The 20,304-nt window shown below is 40.6% G+C and overlaps 3 protein-coding genes across 4 annotated transcripts; 2 read left to right on the top strand and 1 right to left on the bottom strand.

The window, feature by feature from the left end:
- Window positions 1–2,904: 2,904 nt before the first annotated feature.
- LOC141626885 (uncharacterized) lies at window positions 2,905–9,306 on the bottom strand. Of its 2 annotated transcripts, XM_074440477.1 has the most exons (4): window positions 9,101–9,306; window positions 8,748–8,832; window positions 8,603–8,660; window positions 2,905–6,014 (listed from the first exon to the last, which is right to left on the bottom strand). In XM_074440477.1, exon 4 carries the CDS (start codon window positions 3,890–3,892, stop codon window positions 3,251–3,253), a length of 642 nt encoding a protein of 213 aa, XP_074296578.1. In that variant the 5' UTR covers window positions 3,893–6,014; window positions 8,603–8,660; window positions 8,748–8,832; window positions 9,101–9,306; the 3' UTR covers window positions 2,905–3,250. The 2 variants fall into 2 exon arrangements, with proteins under 2 accessions (XP_074296578.1, XP_074296579.1); XM_074440478.1 differs by lacking the exon at window positions 8,603–8,660.
- Window positions 9,307–12,775: 3,469 nt separating this feature from the next.
- Window positions 12,776–15,028, top strand: LOC141632675 (uncharacterized). The gene is made up of 3 exons (XM_074445198.1): window positions 12,776–13,405; window positions 13,633–13,899; window positions 13,961–15,028. The coding sequence occupies exons 1-3, from the start codon at window positions 12,776–12,778 to the stop codon at window positions 15,026–15,028; spliced, it is 1,965 nt and encodes a 654-aa protein (XP_074301299.1).
- Window positions 15,029–15,775: 747 nt separating this feature from the next.
- Window positions 15,776–16,606, top strand: LOC141632674 (uncharacterized). Its single transcript, XM_074445197.1, has one exon. The coding sequence runs from the start codon at window positions 15,776–15,778 to the stop codon at window positions 16,604–16,606; it is 831 nt and encodes a 276-aa protein (XP_074301298.1).
- The last annotated feature ends 3,698 nt before the right edge of the window (window positions 16,607–20,304 follow it).

Below are 20,304 nucleotides of genomic sequence, written 5' to 3'. Positions count from 1 at the left end.
GAAAATTCGAAGTATAGCTAATTTTAGACCGAAAATGACATTTTTACTCATAAAATAATATTTAAATGCCATTATTGTATAAAATGAACAATAAAAATCCGTAAATTAACCAAAAATCCTAAAAACATTTTAGGACCAGAAATATTATCATGCATGGATTAATTTCGTGATATATCATAATAACACAAATTATACAAGTTTTATATGTTATTCTTATAACTCGGAAAAACTTTTAACCGATTTGCATGCAAACAACCATGGCTCTTGATACCGATTGAAGGAAAAGTAGATCTATATACTTACATATTCATATATGTTATGATTTAATTTGTCATAAAATTAACTAATGATCTTATGCATGCAAACATTTAAACAAAATAAAGAAGAAACTTGTTCTTACATTGGAAATTTGGTTAATATGGGCACAAGAGAGATCACCTTTCTCTCTTGTTCTTGAGCTTTCCCTTTTGGATGAACAAAGACCCAAGAGTAGGATCTCTCCCAAGGATTTATACCCAAAGCTTACTCTTAATTAAAATTAATATTAAAGTTACTAGTACAATATTAATCTTGTAGAAAAATGACCCAAAAATATTATAAAACACTTAATATTTTCGGTTTTGGGAGAGAAGAAGAAGAGAGCTTTTTGTCTCTCTAGAATTCTTATTTTGGATGAGTAAAGAATGAATTGCACTAACTACATTTTTTAGTGTATTATTAGGTAAATAAGATGAAAAACCATAATGGTTTTTCCATCTCAAAACCGGTGGAAGTGGGGGGGGGATTTTGGGGAGCCAATGCATGCTTGTGTTGTTCTTTACAATAAGCATTAGGTTGCAAGGCTAGTCTATAATGCAAATGATTGTGTTTTCCACTAATTTAAACAACACAATATTTTGCCTAATCCCCTCTTAATTTCGGTACACTCATAAAATGGAACCCATTTTATTTTTGTCAATTTGTCAATATGTCACATGTCATATGTAACATAAATTTGTTATGTATTTTTAACATATTAAAAATCAACGTATTAATAAAAATACGTCATATACAAAAATTGACTTAGTAATTCATAATTACTTGTACCAAAATATTTCTCCAATTATAAATCACAATAAATTGTATTTATAATAATTCATTCAAATTTAATTGTTTCTTTAAACAATAATTTCATCTGAGTAATGATACAATTCAATTACTCAGACCGCATCTCATTTAATCAAATTTCAATGAGATACGTAAATTTTACTTCCAAAATCGTCCGTCAATTTTTCAAGTAATTTAATTAACTCGTAACGTTATACGATTAATTAAATGATCAATTAAGAGTGTTGCCCTATAGGTATGACCTAGGGGATCAACTGATCACCACCGTCGCAGGACAGTAATGTCAAACTCTAGTCAGCCAATCATTACCGATATATGTTGATCAGTAGACAGTAAAATATTATTTCCCAATTGTATTCTTTATAATGAGACTTAAACATGTGATCATCATGATCAACAGTCGTGATCGCATTATTGTCGGAGGACACATATTCCAACAGTGAGAACTTTGTGGTGTATACAGATGCTTTAAAGAATGGGTTGGGTTGTGTGTTGATGCAGAATGGGAAAGTGATTGCCTATTCTTCTAGGCAATTGAACCCTTACGAGGAGAACTACCCTACACATGATCTAGAGTTAGGTGCAGTTGTGTTTGCTCTCAAGATTTGGAGGCACTATCTTTATGGGGCAACCTTTAAGGTGTTTTCAGATCATAAGAGTCTCAAGTACAACTTCACTCAAAAGGAGTTGAACATGAGACAGAGGAGGCGGATGGAACTGATTGGTGATTATGACATAGATATAATTTACCATGAAGGGAAAGCTAATGTGCTTGCAGATGCCCTGAGCAGGAAGAGTGTGCATTCTCTATGCACAGCTATGTCTTTGATAAGGCTGAGAGATGAGGTGGGGAAGATGGGGATACATATGATCCAAAGAGGGGATGCTAGAAGGGATTTGAAAATGGAGCCGGACCTTTATGATGATATTCGCAAGAAACAGGCTTTGGATCCCAAGATTGAGGAGTGGAGAGCTGGAGTAGAAAAGGGACAGTGTCTAAATTCTCTATTCATACAGATGGTAGTGTGAGATTTGATGGGAGATGGTGTGTTCCTAGTGATGAGTAGTTGAAAAAGATAATCATGACAGAGGCTCATTGCACACCATACTCGATACATCCAGGCGGTGACAAGCTATACAAAGATTTTAAGAAGACCTTCTGGTGGCCGGGGATGAAGAAGGAAACAGCTGAGTTCGTGCCTCGTTGTTTAACATGTCAGAGAGTGAGAGGAGAGCAGCGACGACCACAAGGTAAGATTCAGTCTCTTGAGGTACCTGAGTGGAAGTGGGAGTCCATTTCTATGGATTTTATAGTTGATTTGACGAAAATTCAGCAGTGTAATAACATGATATAGGTTATAGTAGACCGACTGACGAAATTCAGAAGTGTAATAACATGATATGGATGAATAGCGGACCAAAATGACCTTTTCATTACCCTTTAGACCGACGCATGTGACTATTCTGCGACCTAGACTACGACCATAGGACATTTATTAGTGACCTGATAATCCTAGTTTCCTTTCTCTCTATTGTTAGATTTATTTACTTCTCGTTGTTTAGTTAGATTAGTTAGTTATAAGTTCAACGAAATACCCCCAACTGTGATATCTAACAAACTTAGTTGAGCAAGTAGATACAATAGCCTCCCTGTGGATTCGACCTCGACTTCCCTAGCTTCATTAGTTAGAGACCTTTCGGGTTTATCTTTGATAGGGTTGTGATAGCCTCATCACACACCACAAATACAAATCATAAACCCTTCTAAAACAAAAAAGGGGACGTCAAAGCTTGAAGTTAAAACAATGAATGATAAAGTTCTTTTATTCATAAAGTCTTGATTTAACCATTATACTATCTTGCAAAGAAATCAAAGTAAAAAAAAAATACAAGAGACAAAATCTATCTATGGGTCAACAGTGAGAGAAGCCCGCATCTCCTCAAGACATGCACGTTGCTCTCGAAGTGAAGCCTCTTCTTCAGCACACATAGTTGGGGTGTTCTCGAGCTCGTTCAAAAGCTTGACTGCATTCTCAAAACGTGACTCCAGTGCAGTTAATGATTTACCTCTCGTCTCCAATTCCGTACTTAACTTGCTTTCTAACTCTCGTGCCTTACCCAACTCAGTCTCGAGGTAAGTTATCTAGCTTTGGATGGTGGAGTGTTCTGCAACCTGAACCTGATACTCCTCTATTCCCTTATCCAAGAGTGCTTTGGCATTGTCAACCTCCTTCTGATGGGCAGCTATGTCTGTCTCCAAAGACTCAGGTCGCTGGAGTTCTGATGCAAACCCTTTGACCACAAGGTAGGCGTTGACTGTAGTCATGCAGGAATTCACTTGCTCTTGTAATGATGTCACATCACCTTTCAAATGTATAATACTTTGATAAGCCTCATGAGCAGAAGCTACAATTTCGGCAACTTCGTGGTAACTCGTGCTCTTTAGCTTTTTCAAGAAAATGGAGGCTATCGTTTGTTGAGCTCGATGAAAAATATCAGTGTGTGAAGTTGGTGGTCGAAATGAAACCGTGGAGAAAGTTGGAGCGTTTAGAGGTTGCGCACTAACAATGGCATCAAATGCCTTCTTACTACTCTCAATGATGCGTGGAGTAATGAGCTTGACAACATCCGGACCATCTATGGAACCCTGGGTAGCACCCACAAATGAGCTTCCAGTCTTGCTCTCTTCCGATGCTGATTTTGCGAAATTCTCTATAGGAGTGATCTGGTTAAGTATTACAAGTTCCCTTCCTTTTCCAAGTTTCAACCTCAAGGGGCGAGTCATATTATCTTGCTTGGGAATCGAAGCTCCCACCTCCAAAGCTACATCTCCCTCATGTTGCAAGATAATCAAGTGTTAGTTTCATAATAAGGGGGATGAGAAACAAAGGGAAAGTAAGTAGATTACCAATGTTTGTGAAGGCAGACATGAAGAGCTGGGAACCCCATCAAAGATATGATCATCTACCTTGACTTCATCGGCTTTCAAGACACATGACTTTCGTTTACCTCGACGTTCGTGCTTAGGATCAACCTCCAAGTTGGCATCGCTGTTACGGTGTATCTCTACTTGATTGTTTTTATTATGAGCGGCGTCTTTCGGGTATATCTTTAGTGGGAGGGCCGGAACTGAACCACCTACGTCGTGATGTGTTTGGCCTTATTTCCTCGGTTTAGAGTTATCAAAAAGAATCTTAGCATTCTCCCTTAGATCTTTCACACATCGTTCTTTCCACCAAATGCTAAATGCCACAGTAACCTGACCATTCTATGAAATGGGAGCAGAAGGAAGGAATACGCGAGACATACTGCCTGAGAACAGTAAAAGCTGCCAGTATTTTAGCGCCTATCGACGTGAAGCTGTTGCTTTATCTAAACCCCAGTTCAGTATATCAAGAATATCTTGGCAAAAGCCAAACTGTCGGGCAAATCTTTGAGGGTTGTAAGGCTCGATATGGAAGAAGTCGTTCATGCGAAGGCATAGATAGGTGGAGCGAAGGGATGCAAGGTAACTAAACTTTGAGCTTTCCAGCTCCCCATTATCGAATAAGATGTCAGCTTTGTTTCTATGTCGAATAAAGCACGGTGCCTTGGCTTTCCCCCCATCATGGATAAGAGCTCAGGCATCGTCATCAGTAATAGAAAGTGCACTTACGGCCCCTGAGTACTTTACCATTGAGGGACCTCGAGCCCCTGGTTTTACATTATGGTGAGTGTTGAAGTAGTATGCAAGCCATCCATAGAGATAATGAGCAGGGAAAAAAGACTTGGAGTATCCATGATTGGAAGACCTGACTAGATCGTTGAGCCCCTTGTAGATCCTAGCCAATACATGAGCAGGCAAACAGAAACGTCGACCTTCCGCCATTAAACAAGCAGTTTCAAAAATACCAGGTCTGATCCATCTGTCTTCATTTTCAGGTAGAACGAACGTGCATAACCAACATGATATATAGGCAGCCAGGTAAAGCTTCCCTTTCTGAGTATTGCTAGTAACCCCGAGCTTTTTTAAATATGGCTTGCTCCTCTTCAGTTCACTCATCAGATGGGCGCAGATCAAACTCCCCACTTGGATTCTGCGTGGACCTTGGACGGAGCTTAGTTTTTTACTTCTTCACGGGAGGTAGATAGGTCTCCCCTCTCTTAAACCAGAAGTTGATCCATTGCTTAGCAGGTACTTCACCAGGGGTGGCAGATCTCCTCACAAGACGATGGTATGCAGCAATCAAGTACTGTCATGTTGTGGGGACATTTGTGCTATCTCGAACATTTCGCTCCTTAAGCATGCTAGGATGTGGAACAGTCTCGTAATAAATCTCACCAACTATGGATAGGCCCCCAAGCATTCTCAAGTCCCACAAAGAAATGGACAGTTCTTCTTCTCTAGTATGGAGGGTGTTTGTGGTAGAGCACCAAGCTTCAAAGAAAGCACGCATAACTAGCACATGCTTGTCATATGAGTACAGTGATGCGTTGATCGCTGAACTTATAGAAGAGTCCTCAAGGATATCACCAAAACGAGCAAACACATCTTCAGTCCACTCCCAATATCCAGCAATGTGTTTTGACTCTCCATAAATCTTCAAGTTATTAGAGCCCCACTTCACCGATCCGGCAATTATTCTCCGTCCGAGCAAGGGAAAGGAAGGATTTTCGTCAACCTTTGTCTTGATGGTGCTCTTTAGAAGAAAACGGGCTGACACATCTTGTTTGGCAATATCGAACTGTGATGACATTTCAGGATCAAAACAACTTTTGTTTATAACACTTGCTTTACCTTTGGAAGAGTGCAATGCCAGCAAGTAACCAAGCGGTTTCCAGAATTCCCATCGTCAGTTTCGCGGTCAACTATGGCAAGGTAGGTGAGCTCTTTGTTATGAAGCTCTTTGACGTACACCATGATGACCCTAAAAAAAAAGAGAAAGCAAGGAGTATTAGTAAAAAAAAAAGGGTTGGATATCAAAAAAAAAAGCAGGATATCAAGAAAAAAAGAGCAGGGTGTCAAAAACAAATGGTGAGACGCTACTTTTTAGGGTCAATGAGAATTAGAAGTAAATGACAAAAAAAAACTTATTGTGATTTTCAAAAGAAGGCACTTCAAAAGAATGGTGTACCAAGCAGCAAAGTTAAGTTCCAAGAAATTTGATAGATCTACAAAAAGAGGAAAAAAGAGTTAGTAAAAAATGCTACTTTTTTTTACAAAGAAAGTGACGCGCTTAAAATAGTACTCCCTCCATACCACACCAATGGTAATATGGATCCACTTTTTATGAGGAGAAAAGTGGGTCCATGTTACCATTGGTGTGGTATGAAGGGAGTATAAAGCAAATTGAGCAAATTATTTTCTACTCATCCTAGCCTCTTTATCATTCTACATTTCCTTCTCAAGTTTTATTCTGCTACGCCCATAATTACATAAAAGCGATGAGCAAATTGAATATGCACACTAAAACAAGTCCAAAGTTTCACGGGTAATGTGAGGCATAATGGTTCAAGCAATTTCCGGGTCAGTGAGCGCCCGGAACCGGTTAAAAATTCATAAGCTCTATCTCGGTTTTAAGACAGCAGATATATAAGACGTCGATATAAGAGTGATTCCAGGCTATCAAGCTTTCGGGCAAGGTCGGGTTTTGTCGAGATGGCGTCACGCATGATTCATAGGTCAGCAATGTCAGGCATGGTAAATCCTTAAGAGGAAGTGCAGGAAATGCGACGGTCTTCAAGGGGGTATTATACTGATGTATTACAACGTTCAGTTTCGAGAAATGAAGAGTTAGGAACGATAAACACCTAAAAAGGGGAGGGGTGAATTAGGTGTACCTTTTTTAAAATTTGTTCTTAACTTAGTTAGTTGATAACTTAAGTAAAGAACCTTAAAGCACAACCTTGAAAATTTAATAGAATATAAGTTCACAAGATTGTACAGCCGCTTTATGTTACAGTATAACTGACTGTGACACAGAACTTAATTAAGTATAAGCGAGAAATATCAAAGTGAAATAAAGTAAAAGTAATGAACAAACAAACGACATTTAAAAATTGGTTCAGCCATAATAGGAATATTTATAATAGTTGGGCTTCAACCATCACCTTAAGGTTTTGGTTGAGCCCCAACTATTATAAATATTCCTATTAAGCCTCTACTCCAAAGCCTACGTCCAACCGTTATTTTATTGCTTGTTTAGAAATTTACACAAACAATTAAACCCTTATAATGAAAATAACTCGCCAATCTACTCCGATTGCACTCAAACTAAACGCTACTCCGCTTCAAGAGTTTATATGTTCTATCTCATAGGTTTACAGAATCTTTAAATCTCAAGGGTTCACTTAATGATCATGGAGATCACGATTAAGATTTAAACACGAGAATCATGGAACAAACTCATTATGTCACAGTGCAGCGAACTGAGACTTGGAGGTTTGCAGCTTTTCGAAAACAAATGAGGACTTTTAAAATATGAAAAACGTTTTGCAAATGCTTGAAGAACAAAGCTTTAAATGCACAAATGATTTGCAAAGTCTTACAATAAATGTTTTGGAAAGTCTTAAGAAATAAATAAAGCTAAGACACACTATTTATAATGGAGTTGATCACTAAGAAGTACAACTTAGGTTAATTAAATCCAATATAAAATTAGTAGTCTTTAAATAATGGTAAGTGTTAGGCTTTAGGCTTGGGGCACAAGTCTTTGATAGAAATCGAAAAACTTATCCCAAAACACTCAACATGTGACATTTTATCAAATTGGCAAAAAACTTTTCTGACTTTATAACTTTGACAAGTTCAACTTACTATTTTAGTAAAAGAGAAATGCACAAATCTAGAGGTTTTATTAATGTAGATTAGTGACTTAAAATTTCACATTTGTTTTCAAACTTTGAATATTCAAATGTTAAATTTTTGGAAATATGAAATTTGTAAAGATTTTAACACTTAAACTTTTCGCATAAAACGTTCCTCCATACGGTAGTATCAGAAGCCACAGTGCAGTGCACTGTTGCATGGTTTTGCGGCCACTTGAAGTAAATGAGAATGTACACTTACTCTTACAATTTTCGACTAAGATTAGAATAATATCATTGTCTTGACTTCTTGTTGGCTTCTTCTTGATCATGTTAAGCCATCATTAAGAGTTCATTTGATTGCTTCAATCACTAAAGATTTGCAACTAAAAACAAACAATCAAATAACAAGGGAACTTGGCATCATCAACTAAATGTGTTCTAACAAAAAAGCTAGTGAGTTGTTATGGAATTGCGAATTTATGACAGACATTAATTGGGTTTGCTAATGTGGTACGTCCGTTCGGTTTCGAGAAATCTAGCATGCCATGTTTTCCTAAGTTCTTTGACTTGGCAGATTAAAGTATGGTGTCGGGAGGATGGATTGTTTCATATTCATAAAATTTGTAAAGCATGGTAATAATGGAGTGCAAAGCGTATTTTTTAAATGTGCACCATATAAAGAAAGTGTATGGTAGTGAAGACGTACCTTTGCTATAGATGATAAATTTTGAATTCTACCAAGCACATAGGGAATGGGGGCAACACTGAAAATAATCCATATCGTCATGCTAAATTTAACAATCCTACATCACGGTAACGAGCTTTTCAAGTTTAATGACGGAGAAATTTACCTTTGGATGATCAGGCGAAGTAGTTACGCAGAAGGATCGTCGTACGCCGTTTGGACTCACTCACTATTTGTGTTAATGGTGGAATCTATGCATACAAGGAAAAAAAAAAGTCAGACATGAAGTTGCAAGTCAGGGATTTGGTCTCTAACTACTGAGTCAAGTGCTACGTTTTTCCTGTTGTAGTAAAAATTCATATATGCCATTCAATTCAATGATAAACTAAAGAGTGTGTGTGACTACACTAAGCATGGTGGAGGTTCAGTTTTTAAAAGATTTATCTTTCATTAGGAGCGGAAGCATAGTAAATATCACATTACTCAGTATGAAAGGAAGTCGGAATTTCGAAAGCATACCTTTGTTAAAGTCAGACGAGGAGTGTGTACTACAGGACGACGATCTGGTATGCCTATGTGATTTTGTTTCGTTTTTTTTTATGAAGAAGAGCAAGATTGTGCGTACCTTTGCTGCATTGGAATGCCAAATGTGTATTTTTGGTTAGAAATTTATTTGAGCAGAGTAGTATGTTGGGAAAACTCAAAGAAAATACTTCTGCTTGCTTAACATTAAATGAAAAATAAATGTCCTTAAATAGGCTTACAAATAAACTAATCACAACCTAAAAATAAGTAACTAAGATGGTGGTCATACCCACTAAAACCTGAACTACCCTAAATTATAGAACATGTGTTTATTGACTCATTAACCAACTACACCTAAAATTATGGTACTACTTACAAATAACAGAAACATAATGTTTCCTAATTTTGGAGCACTACATTTAACACACCCTCTTGCTCCAAAAATGTCACTGAACTTGACTTCAACACACGAAAATTTTTCTGGACGTAATCACTGCGTCGGATCGGAAGCGTGTTAAACAAAGTTACATTTCTCATAGACATTACGCAGCGATCTGAAATATCTTGGAGTTGTCTCACTAGATGAGCCTGTAGGCACGGAAAATTTATTAAGTGCCGAATAAATAAAATAAATTAATTATTTTGAGTTAATACCAAATTTTAACTTAATTTAATTAATTTGTCCCGATTAAATGAAATGTGGGTCGATTCGTATTACAAAAGGAGTTATTCGGATCACTAAACCCAGAAAGAATCAAACTTGGGCCAAGGTTGCTAATAAACCCACAAATGGGCCTGTGACCACCAAAGTCCAACAAGGGGAATTGAAACTCTATAAATAGAGCTCTCCTCATTCATTCAAAGGGTTGGAAATTCATAATTGCAAAGGAGCTAGAGAGAACAAGGTACAAATTCCTACAAATCCTCTCTGTCAAAATCATTGCAAGCAGTCAACAAGCACATCAAATCGTGTCGCCTGCGTTGAAGATTCAATCACAAGTTCAAACCTTCAAGAGAGATTCAAGTCATCGCGACCCTCTCAAGAAATCAAATTTACATCGCGCGTAGAGCAATTAAATTTGTCTACACGCGTACCCCTCACGTGTACCCCGTACACGTACCCTTACAAAGACATATTAGAATCGGAGGATACATTAGAGATTGTACACGTACTTTTGATATTTATTAATAAAATATAATTGTTTCCTTGTTTTGTATTTCGATTATCGCAATACAAAATTTGTCATTACAAATTTTGGTGAACCCGACGTGAAAATCTCTACCTCTCATCTCTCTTTGTTTTATTCAAGTCTACCAAAACAAGAAGATGTCTACTAAGCAAAGCATCTCCTCCAGTCCATCCAAGAAGACCTACGCAGATATCCTGCAGGTACCCCCATGGTCGCTACCTCCTCGCTACGCGATCGGTTGGCATCTCCACAAGAAGAATGGCGAAGAAGGGCCGTCAATCTTGTTCTTGCCGATCCACGCTCCGCACACGTCCCAACTAGGCCGCGCAAATTCTCTCGTCGCCTCCACACTTTGCCGCCACATAAAGACTCTTGGTCGCCTCATCTCCTTCACGCGAGGAGGGTAGAAGTGTTAAGCCGACAAAAAGGCTTCCCCTCGCAAATCAAGGCGTCGCCAAAGAAGAAAGAAACATCAACTCCTAGCGTCGCTTCAGTCATGGTGATAAGTGGCGATACTCTTAAGGATCGAATGCAGAAAATGAATGAACTCCTTGAGAAGATGATGAAGGAGAGTGAAGAAAAGAACAAAAAAATTGATGAGCTCCAAAAAGAGGTGGTGGCACTCCGTGACAGGAAGGCCGAGAGCGAGCATGGTGACACCGATAGGGATGTTGATAGCGATGGAGAAGTTGGCGAAGATAGGGAAAAGCCAAAGAATGAGATCAAGAACTTCTTTGAAGAGAAGCTGCAGGAGTTAATAGCCAAGACGATCAAGTGTCAGTTGGATGATAGCTCGACAAGTAGTGGACGCTACATCAAGCCTTACACTAAGAGGATTGACGGTCTGCGCATGCCATCCGGCTATCGGCCTCCAAAATTTCAACAGATTCGATGGGAAGGGGAACCCAAAGCAACACATCGCCCACTTCGTCGAGACATGCAACAATCTTTGGAACGAAGGTGATCGTTTGGTGAAGCGATTCGTTCGTTCGCTCAAAGGGATCGCGTTTCGACCGTACACGATCCGGACTCGAGTCAATTGATTTGGGGTCACATGGAAGATGAATTCCTCAACAGATTCTACAAACACCGGACGTGTCGTCAGCATGAGCGAATTGACAAAGACATCTCAATGGCAAGATGAGCCTGTCGTCGATTACATCAACAGGTGGCGTGCGCTGAGTCTGGAATGTAAGGATCGCTTAAGTGAAGCGTCAGCAGTTGAAATGTGCGTCAACGGGATGAAATGGGACATTCTTTACATCCTGAAAGGGATCATGCCAAAGAGCTTCCAAGACCTGGCTACCCGCGCCCATGACATGGAGATCACAATCAAAGAACATGGTAGTGCTCGACCAAGTTCTTCTAAGGTGCCAAGTGAAAAGAAGGAGTTCAAGAAAACTGATAAGAACTCCAAATCGTCGACAAAGGAAACAATGGTCGTCGAAACCAGAAATTGCACTGTCAAAATCTCGTCAAAGCCTAAGTATGAAAAGAAGAAAGAGTCATTCTCTTACAACTACCAACGAGACAAGCCTACATTGAAAGAGTTGCAGGCTAAGAAATATCCATTCCCAGATTCTGACTTGTCTGGAATGCTCGATGACCTCTTAGAGAAGAAGGTTATACAATTGCCAGAGTCGAAGCGCCCTGAGCAAGCAAACAAGACAAACGATCCCAATTACTGTCGTTATCACAGGCTGGTGAGTCACCCTATCGAAAAGTGTATAACACTCAAGGAGAAGATCATGCAGCTCTCCAAGGAGGGGAAGATCATTCTTGACTTGGATAACACAGTAACTACAAATCAAACTACTGTAGTCTTGGAGCAACCTGACGAGCCAATTATACGGCAAGGACAATGTGTGTATATGTTGCAGTTCGGAAGTTTTGAGCCTGTGGCATTACAGATCCAAGGGTCATTGTCGTCGCTACCTCCAATGTCATTGGAAGAAAAACTACCTCCTCAGGATAAGAATGAGGAAAAGAAGCATGAAGATGACGATGAAGGTTGGACTTTGGTTACGCGCAAGAAGTCAAAGAAACAAACAAGACAGACAGCGCAACCTGTTCATCGTCGAAGAAAACAATCAAAGAAGACGAAACCTCGCAAGACGAAGGGAAAGAAAAAGTCCAAAATAGTTGTCAAACCACATGTCTTGCCAATTGATTTGCTGGAGCAAGAACCACCAAGTCCCGTCACCTTAGAAGAATTCTTCCCGCGAGAATTCATGAACAAGGTTACTGCGTGCACCATCTCAGCTACTAAAGGTGGCGACGATGAAAAGAAGAATGAGGAAAGGGGCCTAGATGATGCGGTATCACCACAACAGTCTCATTCTGAAAAAGAGAACGAAATAGTGGTTGCTCTCGATGCCCTTCCTACAAACATGGGGTGGAAACAAATCTTTCATCTACCTAAAGAGAAGCGTAAGCTGATAATTCAAGGACTTGAGAAGCGTAATTGTACGCAGGCAAGATGAAGGAAAATGCGAGCCTCCGAGCAATCAACTGGATGTGTCTCTGCAATGCAGCTTTGAGTTTCTCAGATGAGGATTTACTTCTTGGATCCAAGCCTCACAACAGGCCACTTTATGTGTCGGGGTACATCCGGGGGCAAAAGGTCAAGCGCATCTTAATAGATGGAGGCTCAGGAGTCAATCTCATGCCAAAATCCACCATGAATGAATTAGGGATCACAATGGATGAACTCTCGAGTAGTCGAACAATGATTCATGGTTTCAACTTGAATGGGGAGCGTGCGGTTGGCATGATCCGTGTGAACCTTACCATGGGTGATCTTTCTTCCGACACATTGTTCCATGTCATGGATGGCAAGACATCGTTCAAACTATTACTGGGACGACCTTGGAAGCACGAAAACGGAGTTGTCGCCTCAACCCTCCATCAATGCTTGAAATATTATCGTGGTGGCGAAAGGAAAATAGACGGAGACGCCAAACCTTTCTCTAAGGTCGACTCTTTCTTCGCTGATGCAAAATTCTTTGAAGAAAATGGTACTTCCGGTGAATTCATGCCAACCACCATCTCTTCAACGGGAAAAGGAGGTAAGCGGGAAAAGAACATCATCAAAGAGGATGAAGTGCAAGTCTGCTAAAGAAAATGATGTTAAGAAAGATGTAGACAAGGTCAACAAAACAACTACTACTCTGTTGCGTCACCCAAGAAGCAAGAGACGCCGCAAAAACTACACCACCAAGTACTACGCTACATCCCGAAGTCTCGCCGCAAAGATGGGGAGAGTCCTTTTGCAGAGTGTCTAACACCAAAGATAGAGCCTAAGGATAAAAAGTCAAGTCTACGTTGTTCAAGCAGGAATGGGTAGCCAAAGTCGTTACACCTCTACCAAGTTCATCTCAAACGAAGATTGTGAGACCTCCTCCGAATGGCTTTGTCTGTTCATCCAGTCAATCATCAAGTGAAGGAAACAAGGGGATATTTGATTCCAATGCTTACAAGCTACTTGCGAAGGCTGGATATGACTTTACAAATCCGACTCCTCTCGGCAAAGTCATAGAAGTTGAGCCGTACGGTCTTAACAAAGCGCAACATGAAGTGTTCAAGCAAGATGGGAGCTTCATGGTGACCGGGCGGCCTCGGATATGAGTCTCCTGCGCTGTGAAGATTGGTGCTCGTAGAAAAGGGGCTACTGCATCTTCTCAAAGACATCACAGTAGAAGAGGTCGAAGAAAATGAAGAAGGAGAGGAAAAGATGCATCCATCTTCAGTCTTCGATCGAATAAGTCCACCTGCAGAGAAGTGTCGTCCTTCTATATTTACAAGGTTAGGGAGACCAAATTCTTCAACCAAACACATTTCTGTCTTTGCTAGGCTTGGCAATCAAGGAGAAAGTAAGGTCAAAGTGTCAACACCTTCGTTGCGCATAAACAAAAAGGGCGCAATACATGAACGCTTGGGTGGTCCATCAAAAACAGTCTTCAGTCGACTAGGGACTCTCAAGAGGAATAGTGGTGAGGGTCGTCCTCTCTCAACTTTTGCAACACAAAATGAAGAAGAAGTAAGAGTAAGTGATGATTTGAGAAGCGTAATACCATCTCGCATGAAGCGTATGCAAGTAGTGGATATCATCCAGCATGAGCCACTCAAAGCAAGGAGGCGCGTACTAGTCCTCACAGGCCAGTCAAAAAATGTTGAGCCTATTCCTTCCTCTTCACGTCCCTCTGATGTAAAGAAGCCAAGAGATTTAGAAGTTACAACGTCATCATATCATATCACAGTAGAAGAGATGCCTGACGAGAATGAAGAAGTTGAGGCCGATGAGGCCCCTGAAACACTTGAAGACGGGGGGCAATCGACTGTGGATGAACTCAAGGAACTCAATTTGGGAACTACTGAAGATCCTCGCCCCATTTATGTCAGTGCTTTGCTGACTAAGCAAGAAGAAGAGGAGTACTACAAGTTATTGGTCGAGTACAAAGATGTCTTCGCTTGGAGCTATAAAGAGATGCCTGGACTCAGCCCAAAAATTGCAGTTCATCGTCTAGCAATCAAGAAAGGCACCAATCCCAAAAAGCAACCTCAACGTCGTTTCAGGCCGGAGCTTGTACCTGAAATTGAAAAGGAAGTCAATAAACTCATCGAAGCAGGTTTCATTCGAGAAGTCAAATATTCTACTTGGATAGCAAACATTGTCCCGATCGAGAAAGAAGAATGGACAATGCGCATATGTGTCGACTTCGAGAGACCTTAATGATGCATGCCCGAAGGATGACTTCCCTTTGCCGATTCTGAGTTGATGATTGACGCAACCACTGGTCATGAAGCCCTCTCATTCATGGATTGTACTGCTGGTTACAATCAAATACAAATGGCACCCGAAGATCAAGAAGCAACAGGTTTTCGAACCCCAAAAGGGATCTTACGCTACAGTCATGCCGTTTGGATTGAAGAATCTTTGGCGCTACGTACCAACGCGCAATGCAAAAGATCTTTGATGACATGCTGCATAAAATAATAGAGTGTTATGTTGATGACGTGGTTGTCAAATCAAAGAAAAGAGAAGACCATATCAAAGACCTTCGAACCGTCTTTGAAAGACTTAGAAAATGTCAACTCAAGATGAATCCACTCAAGTGTGCGTTCGGTGTCACATCTGGGAAGTTCTTGGGGTTTGTGGTTAGGCATAGAGGCATTGAAATTGACCAAACAAAAATTAAAGCCATCAACGAAATGCCGGAACCGAAGACGTTAAAAGAGTTGCGCGGATTGCAAGGACGTTTGGCATACATTCGAAGGTTCATATCTAACCTAGCAGGACGTTGCCAACCATTCAGCCATCTCATGAAAAAGGATGCTCCATTCCAATGGGATGAAAAATGCAAAAATGCTTTTGATAGCATCAAGAAGTACTTGGCCAGTGCACCAGTGTTGGGGGCACCAATTCCAGGAAAGCCACTTGTCCTCTACATCGCAAAGACAAGAACGCTCACCGGGGGCAATGTGTGCTCAAGAAATTGAAGACCGTAAAGAGAGAGCACTCTATTACTTGAGTCGTACCTTGGTTGGAGCCGAGTTGAATTACTTGCCCATAGAGAAGATATGTCTTGCTTTGGTGTTCGCCATCCAGAAGTTGAGACACTACATGCAGGCGCATACCATACACGTGGTCTCAAAAGCTGATCCAATCAAGTACATACTCTCAAGACCAGTCTTGTCTGGAAGACTTGCGAAATGGGCAATGTTACTTAAGCAGTATGACTTGGTGTTCGTGCCTCAAAAGGCTGTTAAAGGCCAAGCTATCGCCGACTTCTTTGCTGATCATCCAGTGCCAGCAGAGTGGGAAATTTCAGATGACCTCCCAGGAGAAGAAATTTTCTATGTGGACGTCCTACCTCCATGGCAAATGTACTTTGACGGTGCTGCAAGGAAGGACGGAGCTGGAGCCGGAGTTGTATTCGTAACTCCACAAAATCATCTCATGCCATACTCCTTTACACTCACTCAGTTGTGCTCAAATAATATGGCAGAATACCAAGCTCTCATACTCGGCCTCCAAATGGCGATCGAAATAGGTGTTAGAGATATGGACATCTACGGCGACTCGAAGCTGGTGGTCAACCAAGTCCTTGGTGAATATGAAGTAAAAAAGGAAGACTTGATTCCCTACCATCAACGGGCATTACAACTGTTGAATCAACTTGAGGACATCCATGTTGGTCATGTGCCAAGGAGTGCCAATAAGTTGGGCGACGGGCTTGCTAATCTTGCGACCACTTTGGCATTGGGGGCGAAGAGTCTATGCAAGTCCCGATCTGCAATCGTTGGGTAGTATCATTGCTTGAAGAAGAGGAAAATGTAGATACAACCAACATGATATGCGTCTACTGAGTTGATGAAGATGATCAAGGCGTCAACCTATCATTGATTTTTGGACCACCAAAAACTACCCGATGATCCCAGACACAAGGTAGAAATACGTCGACGAGCTCCAAAGTTCATTCACTATAAAGGGACACTCTCTGAGACGTTCTTTCTCGGCCAATGGTTGAGGTGTCTAAGCAAGGATGAAGCTCATCAAGCAATGCATGAAGCTCATTCTGGCATTTGTGGTGCTCATCAATCTGGGCCTAAACTTCATGATCGCGTAAAGAGAATGGGATATTCTTTGGCCAACCATGGTGCAAGATTGTATGGACTTTGCAAAAAAATGTGAACCCCGTGGAGTTCTACGCAAACTTCATACACCAACCGCCGGAGCCGTTGCATCCTACTGTTTCTTCATGGCCCTTTGAAGCTTGGGGACTTGATGTTGTGGGACCTCTTACTCCAAAGGCCTCAAATGGACACGAGTATATCCTCGCTGCCACTGACTACTTCTCAAAATGGGCAGAAGCCATCACACTACGGGAAGTGAAGAAAGAAAATGTTGTGGACTTCATTAAAACCCAAATCATCTACAGATATGGTGTACCTCAACGTATATCAACCGACAATGGGAAACAATTTTTCAACCATCTGATGACAAGTCTGGGAGAAAAATTCAAGTTCAAATAATACAAGTCATCCATGTACAATGCCTCTGCAAATGGTTTGGCTGAAGCCTTTAATAAAACTCTTTGCAATTTGTTGAGAAAAGTAGTAGCAAAGTCAAAGCGAGATTGGCATGAAAGAATTGGTGAGGCGTTGTGGGCATATCGTACCACATACAAAACACCTACTCAGGCAACCCCATACGCGTTGGTGTATGGAGTGGAGGCCGTGTTGCCTTTGGAGTTGCAGATCCCTTCCTTACGCATTGCTATTCAGGAGGGACTCACAGATGATGAGAATGACAAATTGCGATTAGCAGAGTTGGAAGCTCTCGACGAAAAGAGATTAGAGGCTCAACAAAAGCTCCAGTGCTATCAAGCAAGGTTGTCACGCGCATTCAACAAAAAGGTGCGCCCTCGTTCTTTCCAAGTAGAAGACCTCGTCCTTGCAGTACGAAGACCAATCATCACCTCTCACAAGCCAGTTGGCAAGTTCACCTCTAAGTGGGATGGTCCATACGTGGTACAGGAGGTCTATACAAATGGTGCTTACAAAATCGTGGATGAAGACGGCGTTCGAGTAGGCCCAATCAATGGGAAGTTTTTGAAGCGTTACTATTCTTAAATCCCAACAGTGCAGGCTCCTAAGCAAGAGCGTAAACTGCAAGTCCAAGCTCCTAAGCAAGAGGTTAAACTGTATACAAAAAAAAATCTCCAAAAAAAAAAATCTCAAAAAAAAAAAATCTCCAAAAAAAAAAAAAAATATACTCCTTTCTTCCTTTATGAACTACGTCGGCTTGATCTTGTGAAATACACTTTGTGCTTCACAAGTACGTAGGCAACTTGGGTAAACATGTAGCTCAAGTGCAGCCACACCTCCAAACAAAAAAAATCCGTCTTTTGAACTACGTTGGCTTGATCTTGCAAGTTGTCATCTTGGTAGCTTTGCAAGTACGTAGGCAGTTTGAGCAAACATTTTGTTCAAGTGCAGCCACACCAAAAAAATTACATCAAAATAATTACTCCTGGCCCGCAAGAGTTTAAACTGTGTACGGCTAAAATTACAGTCAATCATCAACCAAGGTTGTAAAAGCAAGGCCATGTTAATAGATGATGAGTTCCGCTTGAGTTGGGTCTTTACACTATTTGCTTCACGGTTAGCCTTGGATAGATCTTTAAAAAAGAGGGTCACGTCGCATACAGGTGATGAAATGATGTAGCAATCTGGCACATAAAGGCTTGGAACTTCCTTACAATCGACGAGCGAGTTCATTGCATGATAACTCCAAAGGGAACCCAAGATGACCCATCCAAGAGTGACTCGTACTCTCTTGGAGTCGACGAGTCAGGTCCATTGCGAGTTGCATCCCTGCAAAAAAAAAAAAAAAAAAAAAGGACAGATACAAGTAAATATAAAGAATATGTGGAAATCTTTTACAAGTCGGAGAGACATCAAATCAAGAAGCGTATTCATCCGGCATGCCTCAAGGGGAGAGCGTAATGAAATATAGTCTTCATAAAGAGGTTCATTGCATGGTTCTTCAAAACTGTGTCGCGATGACCCGAATGGGTTCACCCTGACACAACTTGTCGCGATGACCCAAAATGGGTTCACCCTAACAAGCAATAAGTCTTCAAAACTGTGTCGCGATGACCCGAATGGGTTCACCCTGACACAACTTGTCGCGATGACCCAAAATGGGTTCACCCTAACAAGCAATAAGTCTTCAAAACTGTGTCGCGATGACCAGAATGGGTTCACCCTGACACAACCTGTCGCGATGACCCAAAAAAAAAAAAAATGGGTTCACCCTAACAAGCAATAAGTCTTCAAAAGTGTGTCGCGATGACCCAAAATGGGTTCACCCTGACAACTCGACTGGAGGCTGAAATATTGTCTGAAGTAATAAATCTTCCGCAGTGGATAAATAAGATTGCCGTGCGTGAACAAATACGATGGTCTTGCAGAAACTATTGATAAACTGAAATTGCTTGACCAAAAGAGACGAAACGTGAGCCCTGCATGTATTCGCCAACAAACAAAGACATACCGAATACAAAGGATATGTGGTATACTCGTTTCCATGCTTCCAACTGGGTTCCAACACAGGAATAGAGATATTAATAAACAAAAAGAAAAGAAGCATCCACTTACTTTCGTGAGAACAATTCAACGAGAGTCAATATCAAACGTGGACTTTCAAGAGACAATGAGCTGCAATACAAATTTAATGAAAAGGAATCAAAACACAACATCACGTTCTGGTCATTACCTAAAAAAATGGTGACAAGAAAAGCAAATTCCCTACTGGCCACTAATTAATATGCATACCACGTTTTTCACTTCATATTTTATTGGAAGTAGAAAATTTTCTTTTATGAAAGCAGAAATTCAAGCCTGCAGGATTTGGGTCAATGCGTGGGGTAATTTGTTTGAAGTTGTGGCCGAATTCAGCTAAAGATGGGTCAAGGCGAAGAAAAACAAATTACTCCATTTGAGCAGATTAAAGGGACGAAGCTCACCATGGAAATCGCGCTTCCTCTGCCAAGTTTTGTTCGAGAGTTTATTCAATGATTAAACAAAACATATAAAAAAAAAGGGCGAAAGCGTCAAACGATCAGAACATATTTCTTTTATGAGACGAGCAGAAGAGTACCAGTTTAACATTGGATCATTCAAGTTATTAGGCTTTGTTCACCATAATTTTGGTATCAAAATTTCTCAATTTCAATCAAGTTCCTAGTTCCATATCTTATTCCAACTAGCGTCAAAATAACTTCAAAGTCAATCTAAGGCAGGAGATGAGAGTAAGACGGGTTCAAGATGACAGAATATGTTACAGAAGTGCAAGAGATGAAAATACCTCGGTAATTCTCAGGTTCGGAGCGTCGCCAAATTCAAAGAAAAAAGGAGTAGTAGTTATCTGCGTTAAGAGATTTGGTCGAAAATATCGTCAATATGTTGTAAAATTATGCACATACATGGCAAACTGAAGCT

The sequence above is a fragment of the Silene latifolia genome, chromosome Y (genome assembly GCF_048544455.1).
Source record: "Silene latifolia isolate original U9 population chromosome Y, ASM4854445v1, whole genome shotgun sequence".
Classification (NCBI taxonomy): domain Eukaryota; kingdom Viridiplantae; phylum Streptophyta; class Magnoliopsida; order Caryophyllales; family Caryophyllaceae; genus Silene; species Silene latifolia.
The sequence above is the reverse complement of the archived record's forward strand: the minus strand, read 5'-3'. Positions and strand labels throughout refer to the sequence as shown.